The sequence below is a fragment of the Sander vitreus genome, chromosome 15, assembly GCF_031162955.1.
Source record: "Sander vitreus isolate 19-12246 chromosome 15, sanVit1, whole genome shotgun sequence".
NCBI lineage: Eukaryota > Metazoa > Chordata > Actinopteri > Perciformes > Percidae > Sander > Sander vitreus.
This window is the reverse complement of record NC_135869.1, coordinates 26,852,887-26,874,674: the sequence shown is the minus strand read 5'-3', so window position 1 is coordinate 26,874,674 and position 21,788 is coordinate 26,852,887. Positions and strand designations below refer to the sequence as shown.

Genomic DNA, 21,788 nt, shown 5'->3' with positions numbered 1-21,788 from the left:
CTGCCCTTGTCCTTGGCAGTGGCAGCAGCGTACCAGATGGTGATGGAGGATGTGAGGATGGACTCAATGATGGCTGTGTAGAAGTGCACCATTATTGTCTTTGGCAGGTTGAATTTCTTCAGCTGCTGCAGGAAGTACATCCTCTGTTGTGCTTTCTTGACGAGGGAGCTGATGTTCAGCTCCCACTTGAGGTTCTGGGAGATGATAGCTCCCAGGAAGAGGAAAGACTCCACAGTGTCAATTGTGGAGTCAGAGGGTGGTGGGGGCAGGTGGGGCTGGGTTCTTCCTGAAGTCCACAACCATCTCCACCGTCTTTAGAGCGTTGAGCTCTAGGTTGTTTTGATTGCACCAGGTCACCAGGTGGTCAGCCTCCCATCTTTGTGCAATCTTACTGTTGATATAATTTGTGCACAAACTTTAATGTCATTTTGTGTCGGTTTCAGTTCAGACTTGAAAAAGGAAGATCCCGCACACTGCGTTTGCTACAGCATCACCATTTATTGAAGAAACTAAGTTTTGGCCCGTCTGGACCTTCGTCAAGAATATATTAAAAAAATAAAGTAAAGTAAAGAAAAGGGTTGGGAAATACTGTTTTAAACTGCCAGTCTGATCATGGACACCAGATGGAGCCATTTACCCATAAATACACACTGTCCAATGTCCTCGGAGGTACTGCAAAACACTGTGCGTAGAGGGAGACCCTCCTTTTCAAGGGTAGGGTTAGGGGCCGAGTTCACAACATACATTTCATCAAATAAACAGTAACATTTTAAAACATAGAATTTTTTTTTTAAAGAATCAAATAAAACAGATACAAACATAGACAGAAGTCACTACTCAAGGCCCTAAACTGATTGGTAGATGGGGAGGGGCTTTGTGACGCTTTTCAGGAATGTGGAGCGGCAAACGTAAAAGCAGTCTTGCCTCGAGTGAAAGCCATTTATTAGAGCGAGTGGAATATGGACTTGTATCTTTGACAGCTAAAAGTGAGGATGTGATGGCCTACACTTTATTTTAACCCCCATAAATAACATACATAATTTATAACACACTTAATTTGGATGAAAGAGAGGAAATACGGAGAGAGACCGGAGAGACCCGTAACGTTGTTCTGAAACACACGGCGGAGGCAGAGAAATCAGTTCGACCTCAGTCATCCAAGGTGTGGGAGCATTTCACAAGATAAGATAAGCACGAGCGACATGGCGCGGCACGGGCGCACCACGGTGATGATTCAGCACCTAAAACGTAAACATGTTGGAGTCCTTGATGAGGAGGACGGGAGTTCAACAGCATTACAGAATCCTACTTTTGTTCCGTTTTGAAGTGAGGAACGTAGCGTCCCTCCAGTAGCTCTTCTGGTGCTGCTGTGGTGTTTACTCGTTCTCCAGCTTGACTAGCATGACAAGCTAGCGTTAGCTTGTTAATAAAAGTAGTAAAGCATGGGTGGTATAGTTTGCAAGACTAAAGACACGTTTTTATTCACTTGCCTTTTTTGGCCCATTCATTTTTCAATCTATTGCCATGTATATGTTCTGTGCTTTGTCCCGTATCAGTTATTGTTGACTAATATATTTGTGTTGTACTTTTTAATTTCATTTTAAAGTTCTTTTATAGCACTTGGTCATCTGAAGCTGTGTTAAAATGTGGTGTACAAATGAACGTAACTTGCACTTACTACAATGATGGTAATAATTTAATGAATAAGCTTCAAGTGTGTGTGTGTGTGTGTGTGTGTGTGTGTGTGTGTGTGTGTGTGTGTGTGCGTGTGTGTGTGTGTGTGTTGTCTGTATCTGCTCTTTGGGTTACTTACCTTTTACACAACTATTAACTAAAACAACAATTATGTATGTAAGTATGTATTGAGTTGATGTAAATTAATGCTTTTTTGTTTTTTTTATCCGATTCATCGATTAATCCCAAAAAATAATCGACAGATTAATCAATTATTAAAATAATCGTTAGTTGCAGCCCTAATGGTAACAGCTGACTGGAGATCAGCTTTCTGCACCTTTACCGAAAACCTGTTTATATAAAAACTGTAACAATAATAGGCTACATCGGGTGGCATAGCAGGCTATCTGTTCAAGCCATAGGTGGCACCCAAAATGAATGACCTCCCCTGACAAGAGCAAGACATTGTATACATTAATGCATGGAAAGAACCTAGCCTACACGTCTTATCTCCCTCGCACATAGAGCTCACAATCGATCATTCCCCAAAAAGTTCAACAGATTGGCCTACCTTATCAGCTGTCTCACTGTGTCACTATAATCCAAAAACTTTTAGACAGTTCTTTAGTCTTCCAGACGTGTGTTTTTTTAAGCAAACGGGCTAATGAGACAAGCGTGTAGCTAGGCTACAGCATAAACAAAATAAAACTCATGGCTGACGCATCTTCTTGAGCCGTCACTGATTGAGACACAGGAAGTTCTCAAAAACACTATTAGGCCTGTAAACATTAAACATCACAAAATTCACATTCATTCAACGGACCTGATATTTGTAGTTGCCTTACAAAAAGAAAAAGTGATACACCCCCCCCCCCCCAAGGACCAACAGAGGAGATGTTGTGGAGGTGAGATTTCTCTGCAGGAGAACATGTTAAATGTATTAAGTAACATTTTCAATGCATGACGTTTACTTGTAACAGAGAATCAGAGAATTTCACTGTGGTATTAGTACTTTAAGTACAGTATCTGAATCCTTCTTCCACCACTGCTGGATTTAACTTTATGCAAATGAGGAGCAGTCAACTCGAAAGTCGCCGCGACGATACCAGAATGCATTGCCCGGCTGCTTTCATAGACAATGAATGGAAAGCGTGGAAAAGGCGCACTGTTTACTGTTCTCTCCTTCGTTTTTCCCAAGCTTTTCAGTATCTGTACTCTGCATCCCGTGTTGCTTTGGTTCAAACATCCATTTTGGATTTGTTCAGAGTAGTGAAAAAGTGTGTCAAGGAAAGGAGGCGGTAAAGGAGGTGATGGGCAGGCAGAGCAGAGAGCAGTAGGACGGGTGCAGAGGCTGGACTTGGCCAGGGGACGGCGTGTAGGACCTCCAGTCTGAACCGCTTCCTGGTTTACAGCACAGAGACACATCACACCTGCGGACACATAAGATACAGCATCACTGCACCTGGGTCTGACAAACACATGCACAGGTTATGACTAACATTATATATTCAGGACAATGAGATAGAGAGGACAGAAGTACAACACGATGCAAAATCCACAATCCAAACAAATGCTACATTTTCATCTCAGGTTCAGGCTACATCTACACTCCTATGGTTTAAAAACAAATATATTTTGCTAGGTTTAAAGGTACTTTTATTGTCACATGCACATACATGTAGCAAAATTCAGTCTCTGCATTTAACCCATCCCTCAAGGGAGCAGTGGGCAGCCATTTACAGTGCCCGGGGTATACGCCTCGCGTCCACACTACGCGTTTCCAAGCCCCTAAAACGGAGACATTCGAGAACACTGCTGCCCCAGTTTTGGTTTGAAAACTCCGGGGTTGCTTTGTAGTCTGGACGGGCAGAAACGGAGACATTTGGGAACCGTCAGTCTTATCGGTTAGGTAGCTTACGTACCATTCAGTAACAGTTCCACCTGGTCGTCGCTCCAAGATAATAAATCCCTGCTCTTACTTTTCACCGTTGTTGTTCTTTCTCCAAAGTATTTTCTGGATTTTCAACTTCTACATCCATGATTTTCAACCGCAGAGTAACGTCAGACAATCTGCCTTCTTGTTTACACCGACACGCACATGCCCAGTGTGTGTAAATGGTCATGTGATATGTGTTGTCAGCAGTGGTGACAGAAGTATTCAGATCCCTTCAAATACTAATACCACAATGTAAAAATACTCAGTTACAAGTAAAAGTCCTGCATTGAAAATGTTACTCAAGTAAAAGTATGTAAGGATCATCAGGAAAATGTACTTGAAGTATTCAAAGTAAAAGTACTCAATGGTGAAGAATCCTCCCAAAGGATCCAACCAGCTGTGTGTTTAATGGTCTGATCCTTTCAGCTGGACTAGTAGGCCGTTATTTTGTTGGCTAGTTTACTTTATAATAAAACATCACATTTGATAAACTACATGTGTTTTGTGTTCAAAAATCTTAATTTGTAAAGTAACTAGTAACTAAAACTGTCAGATGAATGTAGTAGTACAATATTTCTCCCTGAAATGTAGCGGAGTAGAAGTAGAAAGCGGCATGAAAAGAAAAGACTCAAGTAAAGTACAAGTACCTCAACATTTGTACTAAAGTACAGTACTGGAGTAAATGTACTTAGTTACATTCCACAACTGGTTGTCAGACGTGTTAATATGGACGGAGAATAGTTCTGAGATTAATTCACGTGGACGGTGATCATTTGTGTCTCAAAATGCTACTTCAAAATGAAAACGTAGCAGTAGCATGTAGCCTAGGGTGAGAAGATTGATACCACTCTCACGTCTAATGATGCTCTTGTACCTGGTGACACTTTGGATGAACTTCTTCTCATCCTGATCCAGACACACAGCAAAAGTTGTCCCATCGTCTCCGCCGTTCACCTGCACCTTGTCCACCTTCACCTCTGAGACGGAGATGTGCTGCCAGAGAACATGTGGAGGGAGAGGAAGTGTGAGGAGGGGGTGTTTTTAAGAGGAAGGGGTGCCTGGAGTGTTTCATTTCCACTTTTGTACCTGATTGTAGCCCTTTTTAGACTTGGAGCACTGCCTCTTCAGGACTTCTGTCATTGTCAGCTGCAGACTTTCTATTCTTGAATCTGGATGGGCGAGATTTGATTTTGGTTAGACATCAAAATGCAGACAAAAGAAACCCAACAATAATAATTACTGGCGCGTGATCAAAAGACTGGGCTATATCACTGTCACGTACCTAGCTGCTCAGGTTTCCGGCAGGCTTTGTAAAGATTTATCGATGTGCAAACCATCTCTTTCTGCGTCCACTGGCTCCTCCCGCTAACAGCCACCTGTAATCGGAAAGACGAGGCCGATGTAAAAACTGTGAACTGTAATATGCCATGTGGTTTGTTTTTGCAGTAAATCTGTGAGCGTCAAAGCAGGAAGAATACCTTGTTGTAGGCAACCTTTAGTGTTAAAGGGACAGCCTCCCGTTCTTCATCAATTCCAAACCTTTTGCCTGCAGCACCTACAAAAAGACACTTTAGACTGTAAGTGTGTGTGTGTGTGTGTGTTGTATATGCTGTTGTGGCTGTCTGGGTGTGTCTCTCAATGTGTAGTCTCAGATTGCCAGCTCTATCTCCACAGTGCTGTGCAGTAAGGTCTGGCTAAACCACAGATACGCTCTGGTTTGTTTGCATTTCTTTAAACCAATCACAATCGTCTTGGGCGGCGCTGAGCTCTGGACGCAGCGACAGTGCCTCTGCAAAATAGTCTCGGGAAGAAACTTGTTTTGGTGGAACAGAACAGAAATATAATATATATAAGTTAACTGTTCACGCAATACAGCAACGTGAGCTATTTAAATGAGCTGATACATGGTTGAACCTCATTGGCTCTTACCAGTGTATCTCCGCGTGTACTTCGGCCACAGAAATCCCCCCAATCGGTCCCAAAACCTCCCAGTTAGAGAGGAAATGCCCTAAACATATTCTTTGTAAGTCTTTACAATCATTCCCCGAAAGAACCAAGCAGACCTGCCTCGTTGCACAATTTTCTTCAAAACTTGCCATTTTCAGTGTGTAGCTCGCTGGCTCAAACGTTGTTGTTGTTTCCCGAAGCAAAGGGACTTAGAGAACGGCAACACACAGAGAGCAGACATCCTGCATGTGAGGCTTTATCCTGGACATGTACCTCTGTTGATCCAGACTACTCACCCATGGCTTTAACAGCTCTGGTTCCAGCAGTGTGCCCGAGCTCCAGAGAGTGAATAAACACTTCCCTTCTCCTCTCTCCTCCAGCTAGGGTCAGCTGTGTGGAGGAAGAAACCACAAAAATAAAAAAATGAATCAGGTATTTACTGCAGTATGTGTGTTTGTGCGTGTGTGTGTGCGTGTGTGTGTGTGTGTGTGTGTGTGTGTTGCTCCTCTCACGTTGGCCTGGTAAAGCTGCACCAGAACCGGCTGGTCTGCATGTCGGCAGTAATAAAGCACCATGTCGGCCAGCAGGGGGAGTTGCTCCACGCTGCCACTGCTCACTGACTCATCACCTTCCTTACACGCCGTCTGGTTCATAGAGAGCACACACACACACACACACACATGGATTTCAGACAATACAAATTGTAATGAGGGAATAATTTGCATACAGTTGCATCATAACACAGCTTTTACCAAACCAACACCTGGTATGAGGTGTACAGAACCAGCATTTTCATCTCTGAAAAGGCAAAATATCACCTTTCTGTGGTGGTAGATTTTAGCTAGATGAAGAAAAGGCTTTTTCATAGAATAACTTTAGTGTCTCTATTCTCCATGACACGAAGAACCCTCCTCTTATCTAACTCCTCTGCCCATATTAATAATTTCCATAAAGTCTCTAAGAAGAAGACAGTTAAGTGACGTGAGCAGTTTTCTGTTATTGCTAGTCTCGTATTGCCAGACCTTCCTCCACAGCACTGCAAAGGAGGGTCTGGCTAGTCCACACAGCATTCTGAGATGGGAGAAAAACATGCTCTGGTTTATTGGCATTTCTTTAAACCAATCACAATCTTTTGGGCGGTGTCAAGCGCCTGAAGGAGCCACGGTGCCTCTGCAAAATAGCCTCTGGAAGGAACTTGTTTTGGTGGAACATGTGTACGTTCAAAAGTAGTTTTAGTCGTGCAACAGAGACCTCAGATTGGACAGATAGTCTAGCTAGCTGTCTGGATTTACCCTGCAGAGATCTGAGGAGCAGTTAACCATAGTCCTCACAAATCCACCGGAGGTTAGAACGCCAACACAGAGACAGAGGAAGGTGATTGAGGGACATCCGGCCGAATTACTGGCGGCAGCTGAACAATCCCGGAAATGAAACGTTGTCGATATATAGATTACATCATTGCTAAATGTAGAAACTCTTTTTTGTCACTGAGAGTCAATTAGGTGCCGGAAGACATGGACCTGAGGAAGGGGGCAGTATGGAAGGTACCTGACAAAGGACATCTGAGGATAGGCTGAGCAGGCTGAGGACGTTCCGCTCGTACCAGGGGTCGATCATGCCCAACATCTGGGCGATATCAGTGGAGCTGTCCTCCAGTACGCCGCCATTAGACTCCTATCACAATGAAAGAATAAAAGGTGATCATTCCTCAATAATCCAAACTAATATACATTATATACATAAATAACATTTCATCAACGTCATGATTGACTATGGGCTCCACCGCCCGATCACTACTGTGCAGACTCCGGCTCCAAAATTACAAGATGGCTAAATCGGTAAAGGCAAATGATAGAACAGCTAGTAGGCTAAGTCTGGTAAGTTCAGAAAATGACATCACTTTACTGTAATGCAGGCTTTAAAACCAGGAAAAGACAACACATGTCATATCACGATATCCAAAATGTAAGACGATATCTGTTGTGAAATGTTTGTTTAAAGCACTTGAATACAAAATTCATGTTGTTTCGTTTAAAACAGTCTGAAGGAAATGGTCAATTATAGTGTGATTAAAAAATCACTATTTACATTATGTACAATACTTTATTTACAGCTGATAAGTGAAAAGGTACACAACCTTATTTGTTTAACAGTAATTTAGTTTTACTGCGAACTGTCACAGGACGTGCTTTTATTTTGAAGTAGCCTACATGGAAGTTGTCTGTTGTGTACTGTGTACTTGTTGCTAGCTTACTGAGATGAACGTGAGACGCTAGATGCAAAACATGTCCGTCAAGCTTAAGTTGTTCACTTTCTTGTTTGTAAAACTGCAACATATTGAACAGTAAATGGTCACAGTACAAGACAAGCGTTTTTGGTTGTCATTCGAAGCCATTCCACTACAATATCTAGCCTTATATATCGGTGACGATATAATATTGATATATTGCCCAGCCCTACCCTAGGGGTACGCGTACCCCTATTTGAGAAACACTTATCTAGAGTATGACATATAGAGGTGAAAACATATAACACAGACAGATGTTCTCACCACAGCGGCAGCAGCTTTAGTTGAACTTCCCATCGGCCCCTCAGTTGGTGTGTGTCCTCCTCCCGGGCTTCCTATCATTCTCCTTTTGGAAGGAACAAGGTAAAACTGCAGTTTGCACGTCTTGGTGAGTCGGGGAAATTTGCTCTCTCTCTGCTGCAGGTCATTGTACGCCCTGGCCAGCCTGCCGGCTTCTCTGTCGCCTCCGAACACCACCACTTTGAGCAGGGTGGGCGCCTTCGCCACGTCGCCTTCGTCGCAGCTCAGGATCGGCCTCCTGCGGACGCACACGTGCTTCCGGGGGGCAAGGGGATCCAAGGTGGCAGTGGATGCATGCAGAGAATGAACGTGTCTAGATATGGTCTTTGAGTGTTTGAGCTGCGAGACAGTTCTGTGAACGTCTTTGGTAGAATCCCCACGGTAGCCCATGCTCTGGGCCCGGCGGCAAACGCTCGGGCTGCGGGGGCTCTTGAAAAGCGACGAGAAGCGTTCGCCGCCTAAGATGGATCTGGACTTCTTTTTGGGTTTCTTCCTAAGCTTTGGTTGGCAGTCTTGTCCGTCCTCTGTGTCCTCGTGTTTTGCGTCCTCGCTGAAGTCGCTCTCCACCCCCGACGAGCCAGACAGCGTGGAGACGGCGGACCAGCTGGAGAAGACCGAGCAGCCGGAGTCCCTCGAGGAAGAGGATGCGCTGGAGACGCGGTGGTTCTGAAGCCCGTCGTCCACTTCCCGTCCCGTGTTCCCCTCCAACTCGTCTTCCTCATCCACACTGGTGTCATTGTTATCGTCCTCATCCACTTCTGTTTTGAGGAGACAGTCTCGAGGGGAGTCCAGGTTGGACTGGAGAATGCCATTCAGAACATCTGCATGAATGTGAAGAATATATATATATTTTTTTTTCACAGTTAAAGACACAGCTCTGGTAAATAATGCAGGCATTTGGAGAGTTGTTTAAACTGAACTAATTACCAAAGTTGTCGTTTTCCCAAGAGCATGTTTGACATTTGGGGAAGGGCAGCATGAGCGTCTCCACAGACCCTAATGAGAGGAGATCACACTCAATTTAAGGAAGCAATACAGTCTCAGAACAATCACCTTCTTTTCTAGTTTCAGTGTCACTTTTGAAGCAAATCTGGATGCCGACACCACATTGTCCATGAACACATGCTCCTCGATTACGAAGAAAAAAATCATAAATCACAATTATTTTGGTCAACATTGAAATCACAATTATTATAAGGTACACTGTGTAGGAATTTCTCCCATCTAGCGGTGAAATTGTATTTTGCATTCAAACAGTGTAAAGTGCTCTCTAGCGCCTTGCTTTTTCATCTACGGTGGCCGTTATGTACCAAGAAGCTATGACAACATGTCTTCCAATTGTCACTTGTTTGGCGACGAGGATTCCTTCTCCTGTGGCTCGGCATAAGTATGAACCTCCATTATGAACTAAGGTGCGGTGCAGGCTTTCAAATGTGCCGGGGCGGTGACAAGCGCCTCTCACTGATCTCCTTCTCCGTTTCAGCTGGTTTCAGTCACGTGACGCTGGCTCTGAACGAAAACGCGTTGTGGATTAGCTAGACAGGTAGGCTAGTGCTTTATGTTCCTCTCAGTGATTATAGTTTTTCATAATGGCGGAACGACATGGAAGCCTCCTTGGACTTGCCCGTTCAATTATTATTTTTTGGGCATTTTAGGCCTTTATTTGACAGGACAGATGAAGACATGAAAGGAGCGAGAGAGGGGGAATGACATGCAGCAAAGAGACGAGGTCGGAGTCGAACCCTGCACCACTGCGTCAAGGAGTAAACCTATATATATATATATATATATATGTGTGTGTGTGCGCCTGCTCTACCAACTGAGCTATCTGGGCGCTGCCTGTCCAATTTAAATACAGATAAGAAATTCTTCACTTACGAGGATAAGTCAGATCGTTGGCAGAGGTCATTTTACACCAATGAGGACATATGTATGAATGAAGACATTGATTGTAGCTAATAAAATACTTAAAACACTACACAGTGTACCTTTAACACAATTACTCATTGACTTTTAGAAAGATGTTGCATTTATTGAACTTTAAAAAGCAGTGAAACAGATAAGCACAAACAGTCAAAAAACACCTTGAACAGTGAAATACTTTTCCCGTTTGAACATTTTTTGGAATTCTCCTAATAAACTATGCAAAAAAATCTATTCAAATGTCAGTTTAGCCGTCGGGAGGGGCCAAAGTGCACGTGTCATTCAGAACACAAAACAAATAAGAGTTTAATTGCGAAATAATTGTTTTCCTCGATTGCATTGCTTTTGTGATCGCTAGGAGCCGAAAGTCGCGTTCAAAATTGGATTAATGGCACAGCCCTAGCTTAAAATGCGTATAAAATGTCTATCCTGGGATGCATTTTTATAAACTATGATAATTTTTCATTCAGAACACAAGACAAAATCTCAAAAAGAGTTCACTTATTCGCAAAACGTAATGTGCAAAATAATCCTAACTGCACAGCCCTTACACTGTCTCAGAACAATCTTGAAAAGCAGAAGTTTAAATGCAACACTTCACACATTTATCTATTTCACATCTATTCTATTTCACACGGGACACATTTATCTATTTCCGCTTTGCAGACATGTATAACGTACAAGAGACCCAGACTTGAGTAAAAGTGCAAGTGCTCTATCAAAAAAGTGACTTGAGTAGAAGTTGAAGTTGCTCTTTAAGCACCACACATAAGATGAAGTACTAAAGTATTCAACATTTTTTGTACTTAAGTATTGCAAGTAGTTTATTTTAAAATGTACTACTCAAGAACTGAAAGTAAAAGTACAAGTATTGTGTTATGTAGTTATTAAAGAAAGCAGTCAAAAGTTTGAATATCATATTGTTTATATTATATTTATTATTTCAAATGTTTAGCCTAAAGGACACTGACAATTCCTTTGGCTGTAGCAGCAGTACAAGGACAGGAATGTACTGTACAACACCGCAGCATGTCATGAACCGCGGGTAGCTAGTTAGCTAGCGCTTCCTGATAGCTCAAGCTGGTGTGCCATTTGTGTATTATATTTGTAACTTGATATGTTTCTTCAAATTCAACAGTGAATTTTTGAAGGCCATTATTTCGCAATCTTTAAACAAGCAGAGTAGGCACTTCATTCTATATGAATTGTCTTTCACTCCGACAAATGAAAACATGGACTCTAAATGGGGCCAGGGGCGGTCTCCTTCCTCACCCTCACCGCCACGATCACTCCAAGTTGAAGGTGTTGAAGGTGGTGTTTCTGGTTCTTCCATCTCGAAACAAACTGACAAAGCTCAAGTGTTCTCAATGCAGGCAGGCAGCGGAGCCAAAGGCAGAACGGGAGCACGCACGGTCTTCTTATAAGACAGCTTGATCACTTGATTGGCTCAATGATGAGCCAGCTTCATCAAACCTGGTGACAGAGCCATCTACCGCTCTGGCAGCGATGATGTGGGTTTGGAATGATTCGTAACGAGTATCGATGCAGCACATAAAAAAACGTATCGGAATAAAAGTATTAAACTCATCGAAAATATGTACTGAATCTAAAGTGGAAGTAGGAGAACAAAATAATATTCCAGGAGAGTACAGATACAGCCTTTTAGTACTTAAGTACGGTAGTGAAGTAGTTCTACTTCGTTACTATACTTCTCTGCCGCTTTGTCGATGGCAGTTTATGTTCCAACCCGTTCTCACGACACATCTCACATTAACACAACAAACATACTGTAAACATGCATAAAACATAAGCATACATTAGCTCATCCAAATGCGTTCAATGTGAACTTTCGATAAACCTCACACAAGACCCCCCCTTACCATCCCCCACACTCGCAGAAGAAAGAGAACCCACGATGGGAGTGAGAATGTCATGTTCATGTGTTTCTGTCTCACCGGTATCTAGGCAGCCATCAGCGGGAGTAGGAAGGGCAACGCTTTCTCTGAGCCTCTCCAAGCTGTGTAGTAGACCTTGTCTGGCTGCGCTGAGACCGGCTGTAGAGGCGGCCGTCTCCATTCGGTCGTTCAAGGCCTCCATGAGCTGCTCCAGCTCCTCAGGACGCTTTGTCTGGGCGAACATAAGGAGGGTTTGTGTTAGGAGGTGTGGAAGAAAATGAATTACCTAAAAGTTTTAGTCACATCTCATCCTAATATGCTCTTTCCTTCAAACAATATCGTTATCGGGATATTCAACAATGTTATCGGCTCTTTTCTCTTTCCTGTTCACTGATCCAATTCCTGCTGTTCTGTATATTTCGACTGTGCTGAAACGATTTGACCTAATCAAAATACTTTTAGAGTCTGTCTGCCTTGTCCTCCAGCTTAGTTTTAGGAGGAAGCATTTCACTTTGGTCACTGACTGAGACTTTTTGTCAGGTTGACTCCGACAGAGATTCACAATTACACCTCAGCTAATCAAAGCACTTTTGATTAGTTGGAGCAGATGGTATTGAGTCTATGCAAATCTACTCAGACAGACTTGTGAGTTAAACATCTTCTCAGCTTTTGTGTTTTTTTCCTCTAAACGGTCTAAAACCCTGGTCAGAGACTCCTTCGGGTCAGAGAGAATCCTACAGCTTCTCGTGAACTTCTGTCTCCACTGTGCCGTGAATAAAACTCATCTGAACCAGCCACTGAATTGGAGCTGAGAGAATATTTCTCTCCTAGGAAAGAAAAAAAAAGGAATTGTGCATCCAAATCCCATTTGGTGGGTCACCTGCAGGGCAGTGTGGAGCGCCTGTGGGTCGTGATCGGTGCCCAGAGCTGCCTGGAAGCCGCGCACGATGAGGAGGACGGCGATGTCTCTGCTGGAGGGCGCGGTGCCGCTCAGCTGCTCCGAGACAGACTGGACCTCTTGAGGGACCACCTCATCTGGGCTCACTAACAGCACCGTCCTGATCTCTCACACACACACACACACACACACACACACACACACACACACACACACGTTTTTGAAGTGCCATAAAGAGTTTAAGATGTGTGGAAAAAGTAGCCATGTTTAGCTTGTTTTAATAGCCAATATTAACGTTTGAATGAACTTACATGGTTTTGGAGTGAATCTCAGTTGAAATACCCTGCTCTGTCCGAACCAGTCTTTGAAATGAAATACCTGAAACAAAAGTAAGCAGACAGTTAGTTTAGTATATATCTAAGTGGGTAAACATTGCCCCCATATGGTCACACTGATACGTGAAGAATGCCTAAACCTTTTATTTTAGATGTACCCCACAGTCCTGTCAGATGAACTCAAGTACCCCTTCATCATCACATACACAAAAACTGCAGACTACAGAGATGCAAAACGACCACAAAGAGACGCTAAATGACTGAAATTAGACAAAAAACAAAACAGAATGACTGCAAACGCAAAATGTATTAAAATAGATGTGACGCCACCACAAAGACGAAAAACAACCACAAAATGACCACAAGAAGGTGCAAAAACGACTAAAATAGATGTAAAACAACCACAAGGAGACACAAACCGACCACATTGAAGCCTAAAACTTCTACAAATAGATGCAAAACAACTTCAAGCAGACACAAAATGACTACAAAGAGACCCGAAATGTCTGCCAAGAGATGCAAAGTGATAGCCTGATAGTGATCTCGCGAGCTCCAGTTTTCCACTCGCAGATCAGTCTGGCAACTTGAGACAGAGAACATTTGGAGCCGTTCGCCAAACGACCGACATATCAGCGTTGGTTTTGAGGCGGGTTTAGGTGCGACGCAACGAGAAGCGACTGTTCAGTCTAAACAACGTGGTGGCTTCCACGGATGAGATGAGCGTAGCTATCGCGCAAGTTTTATCCAAATTAGAAAGTATTCCTTCATTGAAAGAAGAGCAGAAAACGGCACTGGAGGCTTTTCTCGGAGGAAAAGATGTTTTTGCTCTTCTCCCCGTCTATCACCAACATAGGTGGTGATAGACGGGGTTTATCCAATCAGCTAACCAGTATTTTCGCCCCTTCCCAAAAGTTCTCCAACGGAAAGTTCCCAGATGGATATGCCGAGCAAATGAGAAGCAATCCATCTGGAGTCAGGTTATCTGCAAAGTGATAGATGCAAAACCAACATAAAAAGACGGAAAAAGATATAAAACAACTACAAAGGGACGCAAAATGACTTGTTTGGGTGTCCCATTGTCTTATAATCTATCCATGAGTACCCCCTGTGGTGGAATTTCCATCTTACAAACTCCTGCTATGTAAACTGAGACAGTGGCACCCCAGGTCTGATTCAGGTCAGTGTCCAACATAACCTCATAACCTTTCCAGGCAGAGGAGCACTTTGTGCCTCCATAGATGACGGGAGACGTAACAGCTGTATAAGACAGTGTTGCTCACCCTGCCAATGCCATAGAGAAAGAAACACGTAACCCATTTAGTCTGTGCTGAGATATTTAGGCGCCCGCAATATCTTTGTTTACCTTAAAAGTTCAGCTACACCTTCAGGAAGACAAGAACTTCAGAGAGTTGGGATAGCAACCCCACTGTAATGTGTGATCCTAAATTCTCCTCAATTGAGATTCCATTAAAGTCTCCTGAACCTTCCTCACGTATCTGAAAAGAGTTGTGCTGCTCCAGAGTTTTTCCTTAAAGGTCCAACGTGTAGGAATGTCTCCCATCTAGCTTTGAGATCATATATCGCAATCAACTCTCTCGCGCCATGCAGTTCAAAGTACGTATTACAGCTACGGTAGCCTTCACGCTTTTTTACGCCAGTCTCTTCCTCTTTTCAATCTCCTTTTTCTTTTTCTGGGCGAAGAAGAAGACTCCTGTTCCTGAAATTTGGATTTTGAATACGTATGGTCCTCCATGTTTCCTTGCCGGGTCCGGGAAGCGACGAGACCCATTACCTGTGAGTTTATCACGTGACAGCGAAAATGCGGAGCAGTATGTCCTGTATGTCCCTTACTGTCTAACGTATTTCTAGATGGAGCATGAATATGGAGCGTCTACCCCAGTTCATGCAAACGCAAATGTAAAAGTTCAAACCAAGAGGAATACTTGGAATTGATGGTGAAGGTAAATATTCATGAAAAAGGACACGTTTGTGAACGGGCAACACAGATTTTGATAATGAATAAGTAAAAATGTTACACACTGGACTTATAACACCCCTGGTGGGGAATCACTGGTTTGAACAATACTTTCCACACTTGAAAGTAAACAGTGAGGTAGTCTCGCATTGCCAGACCTTCCTCCACAGCGTTGCGGAGGAGGGTCTGGCTAGTCCACACAGGATTCCGGGTTGGGAGAAAAACGTGCTCTGGTTTCTTGGCATTTCTTTAAACCAATCACAATCATCTTCACGGTTCCGCTGCTAAATAGTCTCAGGAAGGAACTTGTTTTGGTGGAACGTGTACGTTCAAAAGTAGTTTTAGTCGTGCGACAGAAAACTGAGATTGGACAGATAGTCTAGCTAGCTGTCTGGATTTACCCTGCAGAGATCTGAGGAGCAGTTAACCATAGTGCTCACAAATCCACCGGAGGTTAGAACGCCAACACAGAGACAGAGGAAGGGGACGGACATCCGGCCGAAAAGAAGGACATCCGGCGGAATTTCCGGCGGCAATGGAGTAATCCCGGAAGTGGAACGTCGAAGATAGAGACTAACATTGAGGTGACATTGGGCCTTTTTCATTGCGGTGTACGAGCGTCAGTGCTACCTGGTGCTCGGAGCTCCTGCTGGATGATATTCAGCAGACGTTTGCTGGCAGAGCTGCACGGCTCCGGCCAGGCCAGGAAACTATGGAACAACCGGTGGGCCTCCTGGAGCACTTCTGGAGCCACATGAGGAGCCTGAGAAACAGAGGTGGAATGTAACTAAGTACAGTTACTCAACTACTGTACTTAAGTATACATTTGAGGTAAGGCTTTTCTTTTCATGCCACTTTCTACTTCTATTTCGGTTCCTTTTTTAGAGAGAAATATTGTACTTTTTACTCCACTACATTAATCTGACAGCTTTAGTTACTTTACAAATTACGATTTTTGCACACAAAACACACAATGTTTACAAAATACAATGTTTTATTATAAATTAAACTACCCAACAATATTTAGGCCTAGTGCTGAAATGATTAGACGATTAAACACTTAGTTTTTAGATTTTCTGCATTGAGTACTTTTACTTTGAAATACTTTGGGCCCTATTTTAACGATCTAAGTGCACGGCGTGAAGAGCATGGCGCAGGTGTGTTTAGGGCGTGTCCAAATCCACTTTTGCCAGTTTGACGGCAGAAAAAAGGGTCCGTGCGCCGGGCGCATGGTTCAACAGGGTTGTACTTAGTGTCTTCATTAATCAGAGGTGTGTTTTGGGGCGTAACATGTAATCAACCAATCAGAGATCATCTCCCATTCCCTTTAAAAGCCAGGCGCGTTTGGACCTTGGAGCATTGCTATTATGATGGAGGATCTGCACCGTAATATTTTTATTTGTAATCTTCTGCATGTGTGTGTGCTGCTGTGCGTCCCTGTGTGTAACAAGCATAGTGTGCGCGTGTTGTGCACGAGCCTAGGAGCATTTTACTAATGCTCTGTTAAAATAACAATGAAATGCTGCGCCATTGACTTCAGACCAGGTTTTTGTTGGTCAATGGCGTGATCACTTCCCGCTGCCTCAAGATAGCAATACGCCCAGAATGCACCTGAACACACCTCCATGTAAAACCAGCACGCCCATGGGCGCAAAGATGGGCGCACAGATGGGCAGCAGGTGCATTTGCTGTTTAAACGACGCGGGCGCGGGACGGGAAACTGACAACCGCGTCGGTCTTAAACCAGCAAAGACACTTGAGTCGGGCTTTGCTCCGCGCTGCGCTGGGTGCAGGATAGGGCCCTTTAAGTACATTTTCCTGATGATACTTACATACTTTTACTTAAGTAACATTTTCAATGCAGGACTTTTACTTCCAACAGAGTATTTTTACAGTGTGGTATTAATACTTTTACTTAAGTAAACAATCTGAATACTTCTTTCACCACTGCTGAGAAAAAAGTAACCAGGTGAAACAGAGAATACAGAACAAATTGGGAGTCTGTGTGTGTTCCTCTCCTGATTATAATTTGCACCCACTCACCTTTAGGAGGGTTGAAGAGAACAGGAGAGTGAGGGGCACCACCAGCTCATACTGACACTGCTCTAGCACCTGTACAAAAAAATGTTAAAACCTTGAATTGAAACACGCTGTCATTCCTCATATTACACTGAACACTTTTGGAAAATGATGTTGTTTGTTGATTGTTTGCTTGACCTCCTTTGTTTTCCTCAGTATTTTCTGCAAAAGGATGAGGAAGTTGTGCGGATCTCTCTTCACAAGTTCCTCCAAACACCAGCGGTTTATGCACAGCCCAGCTAGACAGACAGACAGAAACACAACTTATTTCTCCTTTTAGGTTTCATTCAGATGACATAGATACATCAACGAATATTCAGGAAGGCGCTGAGCTAAAGGCAAAAAGATTAAGCCACTTTCTCTTGTCCCTTGTTGTCTGAACTCATTTATTTCACTAAGTCTTAAACTTGCATTACACAACATTATACTCCTCCACACTGTCTGTCACTCCACATTCACCACTGTCACCACTTTCAGTTCCCATTTATCTCTATAAGTTGGTGCGTATTTTGATGACTTAACAGGTTAAAAATCTACTCAGTGTCTTCATGATTTGATTAATATTTCAGTGAAGAACAGCAGCCAGGACATGTACAAACAGTTTTCAACATTTTGAAATATCTCCACGTGCCACGTGTCTATTTCTGGTGTAAATTGAGGACCCAAGTTGTGTTCAATTTTCAGCTTTGTTTTTGTATTGCGTTAGTGTTAAAGACAGGTACGGGATTGGGTCTTACCGTTCCAGAGCTGTTTGTCATGAGTGTCGAGGCCCAGGCCACAGAGGCAACGCTCCAGGACATGTTGGATCCGATCCTCAGTGCACGAGCTCTGCTCCATCTTCGTCATCATCTTCTGCAGAGACATCACAACATCCACAGAAAAGTACAGGAGATAAACCGACAGGAAGTCCCAAAATAAAAACAAGAATTACACCCTATTATTGTGTTCCGGGAATCCAATGTATTATGTCTCTTCAGTAGTCCAAACTTGCTGTTATTGCTGTTGCCAACACTTGATGTTCTTTATAGTTCCCCATTAAGAGACAATCAACCAGAAATCTCCACAGCAAAGACGTCAGGGCAGAAATTACAGCCTGCCCCTTCCTACTGAAAGCAGTGAGTTGCATACTGTGTGAGCAGACCGGAGATGAGTTGGTTGAAAAAACAGCAGCCGCAACTTCTACTTCTTCTACTTCTTCTACTTCTCTACTTCATTCTTAAAATTAGCTGCTGACACCACATTTAACATGACTCAACGTGAGATGGAAATGAATCTTACCAAAGAACAACTTCCCTTATTGGTCTTATTGCCAAGCAAAGACAAGTATGGACGTTTATTTATTTCTTTTTTTATTAAAAGTTTTTTTTTAATCTTTTTTTTTAAGTAAAGTAAAGACTGTAAAGGTCAGTCATGGTAAAAGAATCAATTTAAAGCACAAAAAAACCCAGATCACGTTACAAACAAAACAATGGAATGTACTTACTAGAAATCACATGCCACCTGGGGTTAGGGTGCAAACGCATGCAATGACACAAGTAAAACCACACTGACCACTCAATGAAATGGACAATTTTGGAAACAATAACATTTGACAGGGGCATTTAAAGACTTTATTCCAAGGCAGGGCCTATTTTAATGCCTATTGTGATTGATTTAACAAGAAACATTTCCAATAAGACTGCCATAAGACAAAACATTTTCCTCCTAAGTATATTTGGCTTCCAGGATGTCGATGTGAATACGGAAGCTGCAATTGTGGCCAGCTGTGGCAGATTTGTCACTGCAGTGTTGAATAATGTGTGTGGTGACACTACTGGAAAACTGGGGTCACCTGTGCCCGTCAAAACAGGAAACGGCCTTCCGGGAAGCATTTATGCAACATTAGGATGGGATAGGGGGAGAAACTGCATCTTAACATGTTCAATTATATTGAATAGATGCTCCAAATGTGTTCATTTCAATTGATTTTAGACAGAATCATTTTCAACTAAATAAAAGTGGATATTGCTACAATTTTTGTGTGTCAGTGTTTGTTTGGTTGGTTGGTTTGGTTTGTACAACAAGCTATAGCAAGCTACGTTTCACACATTTCTCATCCATTACTTGAAGCTAAATATTTCAGCTGTTTATCCATTACTTTAAAGCTGTGGTAGGCAATTTATTTTTGGCGACACTGAGCAAAAATGTCATTATAATCGCACAGCATATTGTAATTCAAATGGTCAATTTTATCAGATAATGTTGCGGTTATAAACACATGATTTTAGCAGTCCGGGGCAGCAGCTTGAAAACAACTTGAAAGTTTCTACTGGTTAACATTTAGTCTTAAGGGGCCACATTTCGCTCACGATTTCATACTTCGTTCCATTGTCTGACAACAGAAACAGAAAAATCTGTGAATGAGAACAGCTTTATTGGGAATTTGGTTGTCTTAATATGGATATATTAATACTATAATACTGTATATGTGGACACAGAGTAGGAGAGTAGCAAGTGTGAAAAACTGACACTAGCTTAGCTTGGCACTAGACATGGTGCAAATCATGGCTGTGATTGGTGCAAGGTGCAAATACGACGTAATGGCGTCATGAAAAAGCTAATGGACCTTTTTCACAGCAGACATTTTGACTTGTCATAGTAGGAAAAGCACAGCTGAGATTGATAACCTTAACGATGGCTCAGTTCCATCAAGTGTCCCAGTGAGCTAGTTCAGTGAGTCAGCATGCTCAACACCAGGACCTCTAAGTGGAACGCAGCCATCATTAATGGTTTTGAACACACCTGTGCTTTTCCTACTATGACATGTCAACATGTCTGCCGTGAAAGGCAGCTTTAAGCTAAGTGTTTCAATTGTTTATCCATTAATTTTAGCTAACTATATCAACTGTTAGCCATTATTTTTAGCTAACAATTTCTGTTTAGCAAACGTTAGCTATTTCAATCAATTGTTTACTTCAGCAGGCTATTCTCTGCTCATTTGCTAACTAGTTGTGTGTTACATGTGGTGTTCAGCTTTACAGCTGACTTTTCCCCATTCTGACTTTTCCCCATTCTGACTTTTCCCCATTCTTCAAATTTGTTGAATTTGAAACTGCAGAAGTAGGCCTAACGTTACCTGTGGCTGGGAATCACATCAACCTAACCGTGAAATGACTAGCACATATACAGAATATTAAGCCATTAGGACAAGCATATCTTACAGTATGTGCAGCAGGGAGGAAGCAGGTGTTACTCCATTGTATGTTGTCAAGCTATATTGTCCAGCCCTGCCATGCAAACCTTACTTTTACTGCCACAACAATACTGAGCTCTGCTGCGTGATGTTGGCTTTAATTGCACAAAATGGAGATAGGAAGATGTTTGGTTTTTAGAATGTCTGCATTTTAGAACAAAACATTATATCATAAATATTTTCATTATCTTAGCAAAAGTTCTTATTCACAAAAGTAAATTCAGTAACAGAAAACCTCTGTTTAAAGTTGATGAAATGCAACAATACATAGAAACTAATCAGCACTCCTTAAACCTCATAGCCTTAAAGACTCTTGAGATATATATATATATTCAGTATAGATATATATTTGTTAGTTGCATGCCTGCACTGCTGAATTAATTTTCTGTAATCTTTTTTCTTTCTTTCATACTGTATTACCAATTAACTCCTGGTACAGTATATATGCATTTTGTCATTGTACTTGTTTTGCAATAAAGAATAAAAAAATGTTTTTAAAAGAGAGAGGAACAAGGGGTGACACTGCCAGATGTAGGCCTACAGCTGCCCCCTACAAAGCCAACTTCATTATGCGTATCCCACAACCCTTCAATATTTATAATATAAATATATATACTACTACTGAGACTCAATACTCTATAAAATACTTTGCCAAAAAAAATGTAATCTGTTATTCAGAACGCACTGATAACAGCCTTCTGCAGCTTTTAAAAGGGGAACAGGAAATCTGCAGAGCTTAAATAATACTTTGCAGTTAGATATGATGGACGTTTTGCAACAGAGGCTTGTTCCTAGTTGAGAGGGAGAAGGCCTTTATGAAATGGTTCAAATAAATGTATGCAAAGGCTACTCTGGCCAACCTGACACAAGCATTGGACATATGATACAGATGCATGGAAAATACTATAGATGTGTTAAAGCATAAAAACTAAGAGATTAAAAATGAAGAAGTACATGACTTAAGTCTTACCTCTCTGCTGCAGTTATCAGTGTCCTACATCATCCCAGATCAACCACAGCTGAGGCACAGCAGCAACGGCGGGGAAACAATACAGAGACCACATCCTCATGTGTTGGTGCTTTTTCAAAAATAGACCCTCTGACTGCACAGTCAGAGAGCATGTGCTGCAAAACAGGAACTGAATGAGTCTGTAGGCTAAGGTGGTTTACATTAGACCATCTACTTAAGTAATAGGAGGAGTCCGGCTATAATGGTTTGTAACTGTTCTACCTTTTAGTTTACTTTATTATAGGATGCCCATTAGCAGTTACTCCTCCTCGGGTCCACATTTAAAAACATACATTAA

General features: G+C 42.4%; 1 protein-coding gene across 2 annotated transcripts; it reads right to left on the bottom strand.

Annotated features, from left to right (window-relative positions):
• Window positions 1-483: 483 nt before the first annotated feature.
• LOC144530302 (phosphoinositide 3-kinase regulatory subunit 5-like) lies at window positions 484-21,553 on the bottom strand. Of its 2 annotated transcripts, XM_078269809.1 has the most exons (18): window positions 21,452-21,553; window positions 17,987-18,101; window positions 17,388-17,488; window positions 17,214-17,282; window positions 15,801-15,933; window positions 13,172-13,238; window positions 12,843-13,020; window positions 12,023-12,194; window positions 9,072-9,140; window positions 8,109-8,965; window positions 7,106-7,231; window positions 6,070-6,201; window positions 5,854-5,947; window positions 5,089-5,165; window positions 4,893-4,986; window positions 4,697-4,779; window positions 4,485-4,603; window positions 484-3,104 (listed from the first exon to the last, which is right to left on the bottom strand). In XM_078269809.1, exons 2-18 carry the CDS (start codon window positions 18,096-18,098, stop codon window positions 2,957-2,959), a joined length of 2,631 nt encoding a protein of 876 aa, XP_078125935.1. In that variant the 5' UTR covers window positions 18,099-18,101; window positions 21,452-21,553; the 3' UTR covers window positions 484-2,956. The 2 variants fall into 2 exon arrangements, with proteins under 2 accessions (XP_078125935.1, XP_078125934.1); XM_078269808.1 differs by lacking the exon at window positions 21,452-21,553 and having other exon boundaries at window positions 17,987-18,213.
• Between the last annotated feature and the right edge of the window lie 235 nt (window positions 21,554-21,788).

Excerpts from the sequence above, each read along its gene's own strand:
- LOC144530302 (XM_078269808.1), bottom strand. The coding sequence starts at position 18,113 with ATGTCTCTGCAGAAGATGATGACGAAGATGGAGCAGAGCTCGTGCACT. Across the intron at positions 17,489-17,986 it reads TGACAAACAGCTCTGGAACG|CTGGGCTGTGCATAAACCGC; the intron begins GTAAGACCCAAT and ends CTGTCTGTCTAG. Across the intron at positions 8,966-9,071 it reads TTGGGAAAACGACAACTTTG|ATGTTCTGAATGGCATTCTC; the intron begins GTAATTAGTTCA and ends ACATTCATGCAG.